Source organism: Ranitomeya imitator, chromosome 5 (assembly GCF_032444005.1).
Source record: "Ranitomeya imitator isolate aRanImi1 chromosome 5, aRanImi1.pri, whole genome shotgun sequence".
Taxonomy (NCBI): Eukaryota; Metazoa; Chordata; class Amphibia; order Anura; family Dendrobatidae; genus Ranitomeya; species Ranitomeya imitator.
This window is the reverse complement of record NC_091286.1, coordinates 684,930,845-684,949,274: the sequence shown is the minus strand read 5'-3', so window position 1 is coordinate 684,949,274 and position 18,430 is coordinate 684,930,845. Positions and strand designations below refer to the sequence as shown.

The window sequence follows — 18,430 nt, the reverse complement described above, 5'->3', positions numbered from 1 at the left end:
CACTGAAGACCCTCGTTCTGTGAGTAAAGAAACATAATAAACCAACAATATACTTACCCTCCGCAGATCTGTAACGTCCAACGATTTAAATCCTTCTGAAGGGGTTAAAACATTTTGCAGCAAGGAGCTGTGCTAATGCAGGCTGCTCCTCGCTGCAAAACCCCAGGGAATGAGGCTAAAAATAGATCAATGATCTATATTTAGCATCATTTGCGGTGAGGCGCCCTCTGCTGGCTGTTCATAGATCGTGGGAAATTACCTAGAAAGCTCCCTGGCTCCCTGGCTTTCTAGGTAATTTCCCACGATCACCGGAGGGTGAGTATGTAACTACTTTTTATTTTTTTTATTATTTTTAATATTAGATATTTTTACTATTCATGCTGCATAGGCAGCATGAATAGTAAAAAGTTGGTCACACAGGGTTAATAGCAGCGTTAACCGAGTGCGTTACACAGCGGTCAACGCTGCCATTAACCCTGTGTGAGCGCTGACCGGAGGGGAGTATGCGGACGCCGAGCACTGACTGCGGGGAGGAAGGAGCGGCCATTTTCTTCTGGACTATGGTCGTCGCTGATTGGTCGCGGCAGCTATGACAGGCAGCTGCCGAGACCAATCAGCGAATGAATAACCGTGACAGAAAGAAAGAAGGACAGACGGAAGTGACCCTTAGAAAATTATATAGTAGATATCCCCTGTGTCATAGATCACATCCCTCCTTATATATTATATCCCCTGTGTCATATATCACACCCCTCCTTATATATTACTAGATGTTTGCCCGATTCAAACGCATCGGGTATTCTAGAATATCTATGTTGCGCTCTCAGTGGTGTTTAAATCCTGCACTAATATCGCTGATTGGCTGATATCCGAGACACAGACAATTAGACCCTTAGACAACACAATGGCGGCACTTGACAGCAGTGGAGGACAATGATGATTCCAGAATTCGCAGCAGACTCTGCCCATCGCTGATTGGTGGAGGCCGGCTGGCCTCGACCAATCATAGACTCTGCGCGGGATTTCCAGGACAGACAGACAATTAAATAAACCCTTAGACAATTTTATATATATATATCCCCTGTGTCATATATCACATCCCTCAGTATCTGGTGACCGCCCGTCTCCTCCATCATCAGTATCTGGTGACCGCCCGTCTCCTCCATCATCAGTATCTGGTGATCGCCCGTCACCTCCATCATCAGTATCTGGTGACCGCCCGTCTCCTCCATCATCAGTATCTGGTAACCGCCCGTCTCCTCCATCATCAGTATCTGGTGACCGCCCGTCTCCTCCATCATCAGTATCTGGTGATCGCCCGTCACCTCCATCATCAGTATCTGGTGACCGCCCGTCTCCTCCATCATCAGTATCTGGTGACCGCCCGTCTCCTCCATCATCAGTATCTGGTGACCGCCCGTCTCCTCCATCATCAGTATCTGGTGACCGCCCATCACCTCCATCATCAGTATCTGGTGACCGTCCGTTGCCTCCATCATCAGTATCTGGTGACCGCCCGTCTCCATCATCAGTATCTGGTGACCGCCCGTTTCCTCCATCAGTATCTGGTGACCGCCCGTCTCCTCCATCATCAGTATCTGGTGACCGCCCGTCTCCTCCATCATCAGTATCTGGTGACCGCCCGTCACCTCCATCATCAGTATCTGGTGACCACTGTCTCCTCCATCATCAGTATCTGGTGAGCGCCCGTCTCCTCCATCATCAGTATCTGGTGACCACTGTCTCCTCCATCATCAGTATCTGGTGAGCGCCCGTCTCCTCCATCATCAGTATCTGGTGACCGCCCGTCTCCTCCATCATCAGTATCTGGTAACCCCCGTCTCCTCCATCATCAGTATCTGGTGAGCGCCCGTCTCCTCCATCATCAGTATCTGGTAACCCCCGTCTCCTCCATCATCAGTATCTGGTGAGCGCCCGTCTCCTCCATCATCAGTATCTGGTGAGCGCCCGTCTCCTCCATCATCAGTATCTGGTGACCGCCCGTCTCCTCCATCATCAGTATCTGGTGACCGCCCGTCTCCTCCATCATCAGTATCTGGTGACCGCCCGTCTCCTCCATCATCAGTATCTGGTGACCGCCCGTCTCCTCCATCATCAGTATCTGGTGATCGCCCGTCTCCTCCATCATCAGTATCTGGTGACCGCCCGTCTCCTCCATCATCAGTATCTGGTGACCGCCCATCACCTCCATCATCAGTATCTGGTGACCGTCCGTTGCCTCCATCATCAGTATCTGGTGACCGCCCGTCTCCATCATCAGTATCTGGTGACCGCCCGTTTCCTCCATCAGTATCTGGTGACCGCCCGTCTCCTCCATCATCAGTATCTGGTGACCGCCCGTCTCCTCCATCATCAGTATCTGGTGACCGCCCCTCACCTCCATCATCAGTATCTGGTGACCGCCCGTCACCTCCATCATCAGTATCTGGTAACCCCCGTCTCCTCCATCATCAGTATCTGGTGACCACTGTCTCCTCCATCATCAGTATCTGGTGAGCGCCCCTCACCTCCATCATCAGTATCTGGTGACCACCCGTCACCTCCATCATCAGTATCTGGTAACCCCCGTCTCCTCCATCATCAGTATCTGGTGAGCGCCCGTCTCCTCCATCATCAGTATCTGGTGAGCGCCCGTCTCCTCCATCATCAGTATCTGGTGACCGCCCGTCTCCTCCATCATCAGTATCTGGTGACCGCCCGTCTCCTCCATCATCAGTATCTGGTGACCGCCCGTCTCCTCCATCATCAGTATCTGGTGACCGCCCGTCTCCTCCATCATCAGTATCTGGTGACTGCCCGTCCCCTCCATCATCAGTATCTGGTGACCGCCCGTCTCCTCCATCATCAGTATCTGGTGACCGCCCATCACCTCCATCATCAGTATCTGGTGACCGTCCGTTGCCTCCATCATCAGTATCTGGTGACCGCCCGTCTCCATCATCAGTATCTGGTGACCGCCCCTCACCTCCATCATCAGTATCTGGTGACTGCCCGTTTCCTCCATCAGTATCTGGTGACCGCCCGTCTCCTCCATCATCAGTATCTGGTGACCGCCCGTCTCCTCCATCATCAGTATCTGGTGACCGCCCGTCTCCTCCATCATCAGTATCTGGTGACCGCCCCTCACCTCCATCATCAGTATCTGGTGACCGCCCGTCTCCTCCATCATCAGTATCTGGTGACCGCCCCTCACCTCCATCATCAGTATCTGGTGACCGCCCGTCACCTCCATCATCAGTATCTGGTAACCCCCGTCTCCTCCATCATCAGTATCTGGTGACCACTGTCTCCTCCATCATCAGTATCTGGTGAGCGCCCGTCACCTCCATCATCAGTATCTGGTAACCCCCGTCTCCTCCATCATCAGTATCTGGTGAGCGCCCGTCTCCTCCATCATCAGTATCTGGTAACCCCCGTCTCCTCCATCATCAGTATCTGGTGAGCGCCCGTCTCCTCCATCATCAGTATCTGGTAACCCCCGTCTCCTCCATACATCAGTATCTGGTGACCGCCCGTCTCCTCCATCATCAGTATCTGGTGACCGCCCGTCTCCTCCATCATCAGTATCTGGTGACCGCCCGTCTCCTCCATCATCAGTATCTGGTGACCGCCCGTCTCCTCCATCATCAGTATCTGGTGACCTCCCGTCTCCTCCATCATCAGTATCTGGTGACCGCCCGTCTCCTCCATCATCAGTATCTGGTGACCGCCCGTCTCCTCCATCATCAGTATCTGGTGACCGCCCATCGCCTCCATCATCAGTATCTGGTGACCGCCCGTCTCCTCCATCATCAGTATCTGGTGACCTCCCGTCTCCTCCATCATCAGTATCTGGTGACTGCCTGTCCCCTCCATCATCAGTATCTGGTGACCGCCCCTCGCCTCCATCATCATTATCTGGTGACCGCCCGTCGCCTCCATCATCATTATCTGGTGACCGCCCGTCTCCTCCATCATCAGTATCTGGTGACCGCCCGTCTCCTCCATCATCAGTATCTGGTGACCGCCCGTCTCCTCCATCATCAGTATCTGGTGACCGCCCGTCTCCTCCATCATCAGTATCTGGTGACCGCCCGTCGCCTCCATCGCTTCTCATCACTTGTACACAGGTTATGGAGGATCTCAGCAGGAGATTGTTCCAAACATCTTGGAGACCTGACCCCAGATCTTCTGTGTATGAGGCTTGTGCGGATCCTTCTGTCTCTTCATGTGATCCCAGATCCCTGATCTCACATTGTCCCGTCTGTCTGGGATCACATGAAGACACAGAAGGATCTGCAGAAGCCTCATACACAGAAGATCTGGGGTCATGTCTCCAAGATATTTGGTACAACCTCCTGCCGTGGACCTGTATAACCTGTGACTATATAATTAAAATATTACTAAGGATAGGTCGTCAAAATTGCATTTCCAGACAAACCCTTTAAAAGAAAACCAAAAACCTTGGCGGTGTCTGGGTGTCAGTTCCTTAGTAGATTGGCGGTGGCACTGCCGTGTACCACAGACCACGTCGGCCTCGTAGTGCCCTCTGTGTGGGACGCAGGGCGAATTCTGCCAGTTTGCAAACAGTCCTCATTAAGAAATATTGTTATGTCTGTGGGTTCTGGGTGCTGTGCCTTATGCATTTCCATAGTAACAGACCGAAAACAAAACCCTGCGCGTTCTAATCCTTCGGGCGTATTTCCTGCTGTCTTCTTGCTTACACCTCCGTTATGAATGCATTAATAAAATAAACCAAGCAACAAAATGCTTCAGTGTAAGGCTGAGTGCACGCATGATGTATCTGCTGCATTTCTGTTGCTTTTTTTTACCCCACAGTTTTGTCACAAAATCTGAAGCATTTCCTAACACCATCAATGAGATTCTTGAAGTCTCGTGCACTCGCTGCTTTTTTTTCCCCCTAGATTTGAAGCTTGTTGCAGCATTTTTCTCCCATTACAATGCATGAGAATACACGCAAGTAAAAGAAAACCAAACAAACATAAAAGAATGTTAGTAAAAAGACATGCATTTTTCCTGCCAACATAAAAAAGTTGTGTTTAGACAATGTGGCAATTATCAAAATATTATGATTTTTGACATCCGTTACAATTTCTATCAATTTTTTTTAATGTTACAACAATCTGGAAACAGTCACAGAAGTTCTAATTATCGTCATCACGTCTTTCCTTCTCTTTCTTCGTCCCGTTGCCTTGGACGCGTAAACCACAGAGATTCTTCTCCATATGATAGTCAACCCAACGTATTGCTCCTTATATCCAGCAGAGCCAAACGGGAGGAGCTTCGAGTGTTCACCCCTAAATATTGAATGCAGGTAGTGGAATGAAATGGGTCGCACTCTCCGACCCTTAAAATCTTATTTTTCTCGCATCAAATTAAAACTGGTATCAGGGGTATGCAGAACACCTCGTGGACGACGACCGTTTCGCGCCAAACGGCCTCTTCAACAGGTCCTTGCATGGAGATAACCTGATGATGCCTTCATTAAGACCCAAAGTTTTGATTGTTGCTGTTTATTTCTTTCGCACTTATTATGTTCCTCCATTTCATGTTGCATTCGTTAGTGTTTAATATTAAATATTTTAGTTACTCAAAAAAAAAAAGATAATAAATTGATATCCTTCCACATACAGTCATGGCTTGAAATTGATCCAGAAAGTTAAGTATTTCTCCCACAAAAAATTATTGCAATTACATGTTTTGTTTATTTCCTTTGTGCGTTATTTCAACAATACAAGAAAAAAAGGCAAATTGGACATAATTTCACACAAACCCACCAAAATAGGCCTGACAAATAGGCACCTTTCCAAAATTGTGTGTGTAAACAACTTTGTTTTAAGCGTGTGATGCTCATCCAAACTCGCCCGTGGCAAGTAACAGGTGTGGGCAATATGAAAACCATACCTGAAACCAGATAAAAAGGGGAAAAGTTGACGCAATCTTTGCATTTTGTGTCTGTGTGTGCCACACTAAGCACGGAGAACAGAAAGAGGAGAAGAGAACTGTCCAAGGACTTGAGAAATTAAAATAGTTGAACAATATCAACAATCTCAAGGTTACAAGTCCATCTCCAGAGATATTGATGTTCCTTTGTCCATGGTGTGCAACATTATCAAGAAGTTTACAACCCATAGCACTGTAACTAATCTCCCTGGACGGCACAGAAAAATTGATAAAAGGTTGCAACGCAGGATTGTCCAGATGGGTGGATAAGCGGCCCTAGTCAAATTCCAATGAAATTCAAGCTGCAGTCTGAGGGTGAATCAGTGTCAGCGCAAACTAGTATCCGTCCACATGTGAATGAAATTCAACTCTATGGCAAGAGACCCAGGAGGACCCCACTGCTGAAACAGAGACATAAGAAAGAGACCCGTGGACAGATGAGACCAAGATAGAGCTTTTTGATAAAACACATCATTCTACTGTTTTCCGAAAGCAGAATGAGGCCTACAAAAAAAAAAAATAGAACACAGTACCTACAGTCAAATATGGTGGAGGTTCAAAGATGTTTTGGGGTTGCTTTGCGGCCTCTGGCACTGGGTGCCTTCACTGTGTGCAAGGTTTCATGAAATCTGAAGATTACCAAAGGTGTTTGGGTCCCAATATAATGCCCAATGTTAGAAATCTGGGTTTGATTCCTAGGTCATGGGTTTTCCAGCAGGACAAAGACCCATTTTTGGGGTTTTGTGCGAAATTATGTCCAATTAGCCTTTATATCCTTAAATATGCTTCCCCCATCCATCCTGCCAGCACCGCTGTAGTTCAACGCATAGAAAAAAAACAAAACCACGAACACTCCTACTCGCCTACCTTCCTTCCGCTCACTCGCTGCGCCACGTCCTCTTCTGAAGCCGGCAGCTGACTTCAGCGTCCAAGTGACTGGAGCGCATTATCTCAGCGCCCGGTCACATGTACGCCGACGTCAGCTGCTGGCCTCTGATTGGCCACGTGTATTGCGGCTCACGGACCCTGCTAGTTCATGCACTGCAATGCACTTCAGCTGGATGTGCATTATTCCTAAGCGAGCTCTGCACTGGTGTAGAAGCGATCCCATAGCTCAATCCTCTTTAGGATACTGTCCTGGCACTTGCTGGGCTTTCTTGGTCACCCTGAAGTATTCTTCTCCTCAATTGAACCTCTTTGAAGTTTTTGATAATCCAATAAATCCTACAAGTGGCAATGTCCTTGCCTGTGAAGCCTTTTTATGACTGCATACATTTCTTAGGAAGTAACCATGGTTAACAGAAGATAATCATTTCAGTCCCTTTTTAAAGCTACCAGTCTTCGCTTATGCTTCAGTCAGTATGACAGAGTGATATCAGCTACCTTGTCCTCGTTAACACTTTCTCCTGAGCTAACAGTACTGGCACTTTACATACAATATCATCGCTGTCCCCAATGGCTCCTCACAATCTAAATGGTGGTTTTGTGGCAGGGCAGAAATTAATTGAAAAAGGGCGTTTTGTAATTTTAAGTCGGCTTTCATGGTAAGGAGTGACTTTAATAATTTTTGCAATTCATCTGATGACTCTTCAGAACTATCTGGAGTGAATACAGACCGTCACTATAAAAGCTGAAGTATCAACATTTGTTTGTCCAAACTTTTGACCATGAATATATGTTCAGTCTTTTCAGAACTTTTTTTTTCTTCAATTTCCTTAAAGAATATTGGGCCTTATTCGTGATTGCATTTCCACTTTTTATCTAGTTTTTTTATGTGTTTTTTTTCTCTCTCCTATTTTGCATTTGCACCTGATTTATCTCTTTACACTTTAACTGTTAGTGTATATTTTTTTTTTTTTTGGACCCATCGGATGTAGGCAGCTTGCACTCATCCTCTCTGTATGTGTAGGAGAGGGCAGGCTTGTCGCACAGCTGTGCCCGCACCTCCGCGTTTATTCCCCTGGAGCTGTCGGCTGCGGATGTCCTTGTTCAGTCCTCAGGGAGCAGCAGAGTCCCAGCGCTCCTCCTTTCTGCCTTTCTTCTTCTCTCGCTCAGCTTTGCCCCGGTAACTCCCGTGAGGCTCCTTTCTTTCCAACACCTTTTCTTGAGCTATCATAATGACAATAATATTTGTTCCTAAGGCTGTAAAATTTGATTGGCGCTTCTTTTTTTTGCAATTCTTCTGGTTAATGCTTTTAAGAACATTTTTTTTATTTTGCAAGACTTTTTTTTTTAACAATTTTTTTTTTCCCCTCTTTTTCTGTACATTTTTATCTTGTATATTTTTCTGATCTATTTTTTACATATTTTTCTTTTATACAAAAGATTTTTTCTGATCCTTTTTTTTTTTTTTACAATTTTTTTTATATTTTTTTTTCTTTTTTTTTTATGCAAGATATAATTTTTTCAGATGTTTTTGTTGCATGTTCTTCCTATATATTTTTCTGATATTTAAACATTTTTTTTTCTGTTTTTATAAAAGATATATTATTTTTGGGATATTGTTTTTTTAAAATTATATTTTCAGATTATTTTAGTTTCTTACTATATATTTTTGCTACATATTTTTTCCTATATTTTCCTATTTTTGTTACATTTTTTTTTTTATACAATATACTTTTTTTTCTGATATTTATTACATACTTTTTGGTCCTATATATTTTTCTTTCTCTTTTTTTTTACCATTTTTTTTTTTCTTGCTACATCCTTTCTTGTTCTCTGGGGCTGTTTACGTTTGGCATCACCGTAGTCTCTGACTGGGAAACCCAATTGCAAGACCTTAGCATACGAGTGTCACTTGTGACCGTAGCGATGAAAGGATAAAAATTCCATGATCAGTGGTTCCTCTGATCGCTGTGGTTTATGTAATTAAAGGGCGAGTCTCTTGATTCATCGAGGCAGGAAATATGGGCAGCAGCAAATGGGGCTATAGAATAAATGCCTACAGGTCCCCATTGCATGAAACCGGCACGTCTACCCTTCGTGATACCTATACTGTGGAGAGGGGGACCACTGGGCAGTGGAGATGGGGACCACTGGGCAGTGGAGATGGGGACCACTGGGCAGTGGAGATGGGGACCACTGGGCAGTGGAGATGGGGACCACTGGGCAGTGGAGATGGGGACCCCTTGGGCAGTGGAGATGGGGACCCCTTGGGCAGTGGAGATGGGGACCCCTTGGGCAGTGGAGATGGGGACCCCTTGGGCAGTGGCGATGGGGACCCCTTGGGCAGTGGCGATGGGGACCACTGGGCTATGGATGTAAAGCCCTGACTTATTTGGCTGCAGAGATGTGCCCAGATTTATACTGTACTCACAGACTTTCCAGGTGGTAAAGCAGGCGATTCATTTTCCCGTTAACACCCAGATTACCTCTCCATTTGTGCAGCAGCGGCAGAAGTCTGCACGCTGGCACTTATTAATGAAAGCTTATCTGTGGCCATAGTTCATTTCACAGACGTGGGCGAGTCCAATTTGTGGCAAAATAACGGTCGTGACTTGTATGAATGGACATCTAATAAGTGACAATACAGTGACTGGTCTCATGGAGCGCAAAGATACAAGCTTAAAGGGAACCTGTCATGTATCTGTGGACAGCAAAGTATAGAGAAGAAGAAACTGAGCGGAATGATACGTAGGTTTCACTAGGACCGCCCACTGGACTCCTACATATACACATTGACATTCCTGTTTCCTGTGGGCTTGAGTCCAGTGGGCGATCCCACACAGAGATTGATTGCCTTCCCTTTATGAATGTGAATAGAGCTTTATGGGAAACTAGATGGTGGCCCGATTCTAACGCATCGGGTATTCTAGAATATGCATGTCCACGTAGTATATTGCCCAGCCACGTAGTGTATTGCCCAGCCACGTAGTGTATTGCCCAGCCACGTAGTGTATTGCCCAGCCACATAGTGTATTGCCCAGCCACGTAGTGTATTGCCCAGCCACGTAGTGTATTGCCCAGCCACGTAGTGTATTGCCCAGCCACGTAGTGTATTGCCCAGCCACGTAGCGTATTGCCCAGCCACGTAGCGTATTGCCCAGCCACGTAGCGTATTGCCCAGCCACGTAGCATATTGCCCAGCCACGTAGCATATGGCAGAGCCACGTAGTATATTGCCCAGTCACGTAGTGTATTGCCCAGCCACGTAGCATATAGCAGAGCCACGTAGTATATTGCCCAGTCACGTAGCATATAGCAGAGCCACGTAGTATATTGCCCAGCCACGTAGCATATAGCAGAGCCACGTAGGATATTGCCCAGTCACGTAGTATATTGCCCAGCCACGTAGCATATAGCAGAGCCACGTAGTATATTGCCCAGTCACGTAGTATATTGCCCAGCCACGTAGTATATTGCCCAGTCACGTAGTATATTGCCCAGCCACGTAGCATATAGCAGAGCCACGTAGTATATTGCCCAGCCACGTAGCATATAGCAGAGCCACGTAGGATATTGCCCAGTCACGTAGTATATTGCCCAGCCACGTAGCATATAGCAGAGCCACGTAGTATATTGCCCAGTCACGTAGTATATTGCCCAGCCACGTAGCATATAGCAGAGCCACGTAGTATATTGCCCAGTCACGTAGTATATTGCCCAGCCACGTAGTATATTGCCCAGTCACGTAGTATATTGCCCAGCCACGTAGCATATAGCAGAGCCACGTAGTATATAGCAGAGCCACGTAGCATATAGCAGAGCCACGTAGTATATTGCCCAGCCACGTAGCATATAGCAGAGCCACGTAGGATATTGCCCAGTCACGTAGTATATTGCCCAGCCACGTAGCATATAGCAGAGCCACGTAGTATATTGCCCAGTCACGTAGTATATTGCCCAGCCACGTAGCATATAGCAGAGCCACGTAGTATATTGCCCAGTCACGTAGTATATTGCCCAGCCACGTAGTATATTGCCCAGTCACGTAGTATATTGCCCAGCCACGTAGCATATAGCAGAGCCACGTAGTATATTGCCCAGCCACGTAGCATATAGCAGAGCCACGTAGGATATTGCCCAGCCACGTAGCATATAGCAGAGCCACGTAGTATATTGCACAGCCCACGTAGTATATTGCCCAGACACGTAGTATATTGCCCAGCCACGTAGTGTATTGCCCAGCCACGTAGTGTATTGCCCAGCCACGTAGTGTATTGCCCAGCCACGTAGTGTATTGCCCAGCCACGTAGTGTATTGCCCAGCCACGTAGTGTATTGCCCAGCCACGTAGTGTATTGCCCAGCCACGTAGTGTATTGCCCAGCCACGTAGTGTATTGCCCAGCCACGTAGTGTATTGCCCAGCCACGTAGTGTATTGCCCAGCCACGTAGTGTATTGCCCCGCCACGTAGCGTATTGCCCCGCCACGTAGCGTATTGCCCAGCCACGTAGCGTATTGCCCAGCCACGTAGCGTATTGCCCAGCCACGTAGCATATGGCAGAGCCACGTAGTATATTGCCCAGTCACGTAGTGTATTGCCCAGCCACGTAGCATATAGCAGAGCCACGTAGTATATTGCCCAGTCACGTAGCATATAGCAGAGCCACGTAGTATATTGCCCAGTCACGTAGTATATTGCCCAGCCACGTAGCATATAGCAGAGCCACGTAGTATATTGCCCAGTCACGTAGTATATTGCCCAGCCACGTAGTATATTGCCCAGTCACGTAGTATATTGCCCAGCCACGTAGCATATAGCAGAGCCACGTAGTATATTGCCCAGCCACGTAGCATATAGCAGAGCCACGTAGGATATTGCCCAGTCACGTAGTATATTGCCCAGCCACGTAGCATATAGCAGAGCCACGTAGTATATTGCCCAGTCACGTAGTATATTGCCCAGCCACGTAGCATATAGCAGAGCCACGTAGTATATTGCCCAGTCACGTAGTATATTGCCCAGCCACGTAGTATATTGCCCAGTCACGTAGTATATTGCCCAGCCACGTAGCATATAGCAGAGCCACGTAGTATATTGCCCAGCCACGTAGCATATAGCAGAGCCACGTAGGATATTGCCCAGCCACGTAGCATATAGCAGAGCCACGTAGTATATTGCACAGCCCACGTAGTATATTGCCCAGACACGTAGTATATTGCCCAGCCACGTAGTGTATTGCCCAGCCACGTAGTGTATTGCCCAGCCACGTAGTGTATTGCCCAGCCACGTAGTGTATTGCCCAGCCACGTAGTGTATTGCCCAGCCACGTAGTGTATTGCCCAGCCACGTAGTGTATTGCCCAGCCACGTAGTGTATTGCCCAGCCACGTAGTGTATTGCCCAGCCACGTAGTGTATTGCCCAGCCACGTAGTGTATTGCCCAGCCACGTAGTGTATTGCCCAGCCACGTAGTGTATTGCCCAGCCACGTAGTGTATTGCCCAGCCACGTAGTGTATTGCCCAGCCACGTAGTGTATTGCCCAGCCACGTAGTGTATTGCCCAGCCACGTAGTGTATTGCCCAGCCACGTAGTGTATTGCCCAGCCACGTAGTGTATTGCCCAGCCACGTAGTGTATTGCCCAGCCACGTAGTGTATTGCCCCGCCACGTAGTGTATTGCCCCGCCACGTAGTGTATTGCCCCGCCACGCAGTGTATTGCCCCGCCACGCAGTGTATTGCCCCGCCACGCAGTGTATTGCCGGTGAGTGGAGGGGATTATGGAGCAAGCGCCGGGCAGTGAGTGCAGGGGAGTAGGGGAGGGACTAATCGGACTGTGGCCGTCGCTGATTGGTCGCGGCAGCCATGACAGGCAGCTGCCGAGAACAATCAGCGAATGAATAACTGTGACAGAAGGACAGACAGACAGACGGAAGTGATCCTTAGACAATTATATATATATATATATATATATAGATTTCGGGCAGACATCTAACCTAAAAATGACAGGAAGCGTTCCACGTGCTCATTACTGTTCTTTAACGTCTAGTGATTTTAATGGACACCAGTTGTTGAGGGGGCTCCTAAGTGGGGCATTGGCCCATCTGGCAGCCACATGCAACGCGGTGCCCAAACCAACTTTTTATCAAGTGCCTGTGCTTTGATTTATAATGGCCGTGTACCCTGGTACCAAATTTAAAGGAAAATATTTAGAATTGAGAGTCCTTAGTGATTGATGCCTTTTAACGGCTAACTGAAAAGATGGTAACAAATTGCAAGCTTTCGAGACTACACAGGTCTCTTCATCAGGCACAGACAGATCTGAGTAGTCTCGAAAGCTTGCAATTTGTTACCATCTTTTCAGTTAGCCATTAAAAGATATCAACCACTGAGGACTCTCAATTCTAAATATTTTTCTATCTACTGGCTAACAGGGTACCAAGATATATATCTTTCCTGTATCAAATTTAAAGGGGCATTCAGAGATATTGAAAGTTGTCCCCTATCCAAACGATACAACTACCGATCTCCTAAATGAGCTCTGCAGATCTCACTCTTGAATAGAGTGGGGATCAACCTCCCGCCAAGAAATAATTTTTGCAAATCCCCCTTCGTTCTTCCATGCGGTCCCAGACGTCCCTTGGTTGCCCACCATTAGGGGGGGATTTATGACACATGGGTCTATGAGCAGGGTTATCTAATAGAAATTGCACTACGCAAAATGTGAAATATCCAGATCTATTTGTTAAAACGTTTCTGGATCCAACGTCATAGTCCAACTAGTAATTTTAGACCGTCTGGTTGATGAGTATTCTATTCCAACCAGTGGATTCCTAACAACCAGTTTGTCTCGGATGTGGCAATAAAGAGTTGTTGCATCGGTGTCGGACATAAAAGTGGAGATGCCACTCTTTTCGGCTGTAGGACCAACATTTTCCAAAAACCCCCACGTACTTGGCATTTATCATTTATTGCCTTCCATCATCGTAGAGGAATGCTTGCTTTAATATTTGAAGGCCATTTTCTCGATTTGTTTCTAAGTGTACGTTCACATCTCCACTTTCTTCTTTCAGGTGTGAAGCATCGACTGAAGTGTCCAGTGATTGCGATCTATCTGGGAAATTGCCTTTTCTTCTTCACCATGGATCTCGAGCACCTATTCAGTTAACCAAACCATTACGATGTCAAGTACAGCAGAAAGTGTCTTCTCGGTTCAGACGGGTTTCTCACCGCCCCAGCAAGCCATCCAAATAACTCATTTATTACATCTGGGATAAAACATGCATGTTTAAGTCCGATATTTACGAGCCTTGCGTTGTTGGTTTTAATATTACACCCTGGAAAATGAAATTTCCATTTTATTGGCTTGTTGTTACTCAGACAGAGTAATTCCTCTTCTACAGTCCAAAATTTTGGTGGCATGGCTACTGACCCGACGTGATTGTTCGGTGTCACTCTTGAACTCATGAGTGGGTACACCATGCTACGCAATGGGGGATTGGGGAATGGAGGTCAACCGTGGATGCTGCGTTGGTCCAGTAGGATCAGACTGTCCTGGCTGAGCTTCACGTTGTTCATCATCCTGGTTTTCTTCCCTCTAATCGCCCATTATTACCTCACCACCATCGACGATGCCAACAACGCAGGGAAGCCGATCTTTGTCCCCCGGACAGGCAACGAGCTCTGCGAGGTGAAACACGTTCAGGATCTATGTCGGATACGCGAGTCCGTCAGCGAAGAGCTCCTGCAGTTGGAAGCCAAGCGTCAGGAACTCAACAGCGAGATCGCAAAGTTAAACCTAAAGATCGAGGCGTGCAAAAAAAGCATCGAGAACGCAAAGCAGGACCTTCTACAACTCAAGAACGTCATCAGCCAGACGGAACATTCCTACAAGGAACTGATGGCCCAAAACCAGCCAAAGCTTTCATTGCCAATCCGGCTGTTGCCAGATAAAGACGATGTTGACGTACCATTGCCAAAGTCCAAAAGGAACTGCCGACTACATAATTGTTTTGACTACTCGAGATGTCCGTTGACCTCTGGGTTCCCCGTGTTTGTGTACAACAGTGACCAGTACCCTTTCGGCAACATGATAGACCCTTTAATCAAACAAGCCTTGGAGGCCAGCGTCAGAACTAATGTCTACGTGACCGAAAATGCAAATATTGCTTGTATATATGTAGTTTTATTGGGGGAAATGCAGGAAACATTGATGCCAAAACCTACTGATCTAGAGCAACAGTTGCACTCTTTGCCATATTGGAGGACTGATGGCCACAACCATCTAATAATCAATTTATCCAGAAAATCCGAGACCCAGAATTATCTCTATAACGTCAGCACTGGCCGTGCCATGATCGCCCAGTCCACATTTTATGATTCTCAATACCGGCCAGGTTTCGACATAGTGGTGTCGCCATTGGTCCATGCTATGTCCGAACCAAACTTCTTAGAGATCCCAGCACAGGTGCCCGTCAAAAGGAAATATCTATTTAGCTTCCAAGGCGAGAAGATCGAATCTTTACGGTCAAGTTTGCAAGAAGCACGGTCGTTTGAGGAAGAGATTGAAGGCAATTCCCCGGCGGACTACGACGACCGTATCATCACCACTCTTAAAGCTGTCCAAGACAGTAAATTAGACTTTGTTATGGTTGAGTTTACCTGTAAAAATCAGCCAAAGGCGAGTCTGCCCACTGAGTGGGCGCTATGTGGGGGAAGGGAAGACAGGATAGAGCTACTGAAGCAATCCACCTTTGCACTGATCATAACGCCCGGGGATGCCCAGCTGGTCATATCTGCTGGCAGTGACATGCGGCTTTTTGAGGCTCTCGAGGTGGGAGCCATTCCTGTTATTCTTGGGGAGCAAATCCAGTTGCCCTACCACGATATGATCCGGTGGAACGAGGCAGTGTTAATCATACCAAAACCCCGAATTACAGAAGTGCATTTCCTGTTGAGGAGTATATCGGACAATGACCTCCTCGCCATGAGGAGGCAAGGACGTTTCTTGTGGGAAGCTTACTTTTCTACATCCGACACGGTTTTTAACACCATCCTGGCCACCATAAGAACTCGTATCCAAATTCCCGCCGCCCCCATTAAAGAGGAACCGGCTGTGGAAATCCCTCACCGTTCCGGTAAAGCTGCCGGTACGGACCCTAACATGGCTGATAACGGAGACTTGGATCTAGGTCCGGTAGAGACAGAACCTCCTTACGCTTCCCCTAAATACCTGCGGAACTTTACACTGACGGCAACAGACATTTACCGTAACTGGAACTCCGCACCGGGTCCGTTTCACCTCTTCCCTCATACGCCTTTCGATCCCGTCTTGCCTTCCGAAGCAAAGTTCTTGGGTTCCGGAACGGGGTTTAGACCGATTGGTGGCGGGGCTGGTGGCTCGGGGAAAGAGTTTCAGGCTGCACTTGGTGGCAATGTTCCCCGGGAGCAGTTCACGGTGGTGATGTTGACTTACGAACGCGAGGAAGTATTAATGAACTCCTTGGAGAGATTGAACGGACTCCCTTATTTAAACAAGGTAGTGGTGGTGTGGAACTCCCCTAAGTTACCATCTGAAGACCTTCTGTGGCCCGACATTGGTGTGCCCATCGTGGTAAGTGGTACCTCTTATCCTGTACCTAACATATATGTTCTATTTTTAATATGTATTTTTTTTCCGTCCTGAATTGAAAATAGTTTTCCCTTCCTTTGGCTGAATAATAGACCCAATGTTATTTTTCACTGCATGTGTTTTATTTTCACTGTTACCCCCCAATTTTGGCATGTAGGATTCTATTCTCTTCATATAAATCTATTGTAGGACATGTGCATCAAGGTGTTGGTATGATGCCTTAATAGATTTGTGATGGTGAGTGTGTTTGAAAGCACAGCCTCCCAAATTGTCAAATGGAGGCCAAAAATACATTTCTGTTTCAGTGGACTCGTGTGACCTGTCTCAACCAATTACGGCCGGGTGGACAATTAATTTTCCCAAGGGTCCAAATGAAAGACCGTGACTGTTGTGAAGGGCCGAACCAATAGGTTGAATTTACTTCTGGTCAATATTATTATTAACATATTATTAATGGTATCACTTAATATTGAGCAGAATTACCGTATATACTCGAATATAAGCCGACCCCCCCCCCCCCCCCCCCCTAATTTTGCCACAAAAAACTGGGAAAACTCAATGACCCGAGTAAAAGCCTAGGTTGGGAGATGCAGCAGCTACCGGTAAATTTCAAAAATAAAAATAGATACCAATAAAAGTAAAATTAATTGAGACATCAGTAGGTTGTTTTTGAATATCCATATTGAATCAGGAGCCCCATATAATGCTCCATAAAGTTTATGATGGGCCCCATAAGATGCTCCATATTAAAATATGCCCCATATAATGCTGCACAAAAGTTGATTATGACCCCATAAGATGCTCCATACAGATAATTGCCCCATATAATGCTGCACATGGCCACATAAGATGCTCCATACAGACATTTGCCCCCATATAATGCTGCACATGGCCACATAAGATGCTCCATACAGACATTTGCCCCCATATCATGCTGCACATGGCCACATAAGATGCGCCATACAGATATTTGCCCCCATATCATGCTGCACATGGCCCCATACAGATGCCACATACAGATATTTGCCCCCATATCATGCTGCACATGGCCACATAAGATGCCCCATACAGATATTTGCCCCCATATCATGCTGCACATGGCCACATAAGATGCCCCATACAGATATTTGCCCCCATATCATGCTGCACATGGCCCCATACAGATATTTGCCCCCATATCATGCTCCACATGGCCACATAAGATGCCCCATACAGATATTTGCCCCCATATCATGTTTCACATGGCCACATAAGATGCTCCATACAGATATTTGCCCCATATGCTGTTGCGATTAAAAAAATAAAAAAATTACATACTCACCTCTCAGGTCCCCGGCACTTGCTATACTCACCTTTCCCGTTCCACCGCTGACCGCCGCTGTGTCTTCCCATCCTCTGCGCCGACGTTCAGGAAGAGGGCGGCGCGCACTAATCACGTCACCGTGCCCTCTGACCTGAGCGTCACTGCGGAAGACACAACGGCGCCGCCGGTGGCACGAAGAGCAGGTGAGTATCGCGCACTGCCCCCCATCATACTTGCCTGCTCCTGGCGCCGTCGCTGCAGGTCTGTTCCCCGACGCCGCATTTTCGTCCTGTAGTGAGCGGTCACCGTTACCGCTCATTACAGTAATGAATATGCGGCTCCACCTCCCATGCCATCAATTACTGCATCAATGCGGCGTGGCATGGAGGCGATCAGCCTGTGGCACTGCTGAGGGGTTATGGAAGCCCAGGTTGCTTTGATAGGAGCCTTCAGCCCGTCTGCATTGTTGGGTCTGGTGTCTCCCATCTTCCTCTTGACAATACTCCATAGATTCTCTATGGGGTTAAGGTCAGGTGAGTTTGCTGCCAATCAAGCACAGTGATACTGTTGTTTGTGAACCAGGTATTGGTACTTTTGACAGTGTGGACAGGGGCCAAGTCCTGCTGGAGAATGACATTTCCATCTCCAAA

At 47.2% G+C, this 18,430-nt stretch overlaps 1 protein-coding gene across 1 annotated transcript in view; it reads left to right on the top strand.

Annotated features, from left to right (window-relative positions):
- The window catches only part of EXTL3 (exostosin like glycosyltransferase 3), a 61,248-nt gene that overhangs the window by 10,705 nt on the left and 32,113 nt on the right, over positions 1-18,430 (top strand). Inside the window, exon 2 of the mRNA XM_069728393.1 lies at positions 13,920-16,459. Coding sequence (XP_069584494.1) covers positions 14,312-16,459 — 2,148 coding nt within the window. The 5' untranslated portion in view covers positions 13,920-14,311. The remainder of the gene's footprint in view (positions 1-13,919; positions 16,460-18,430) is intronic.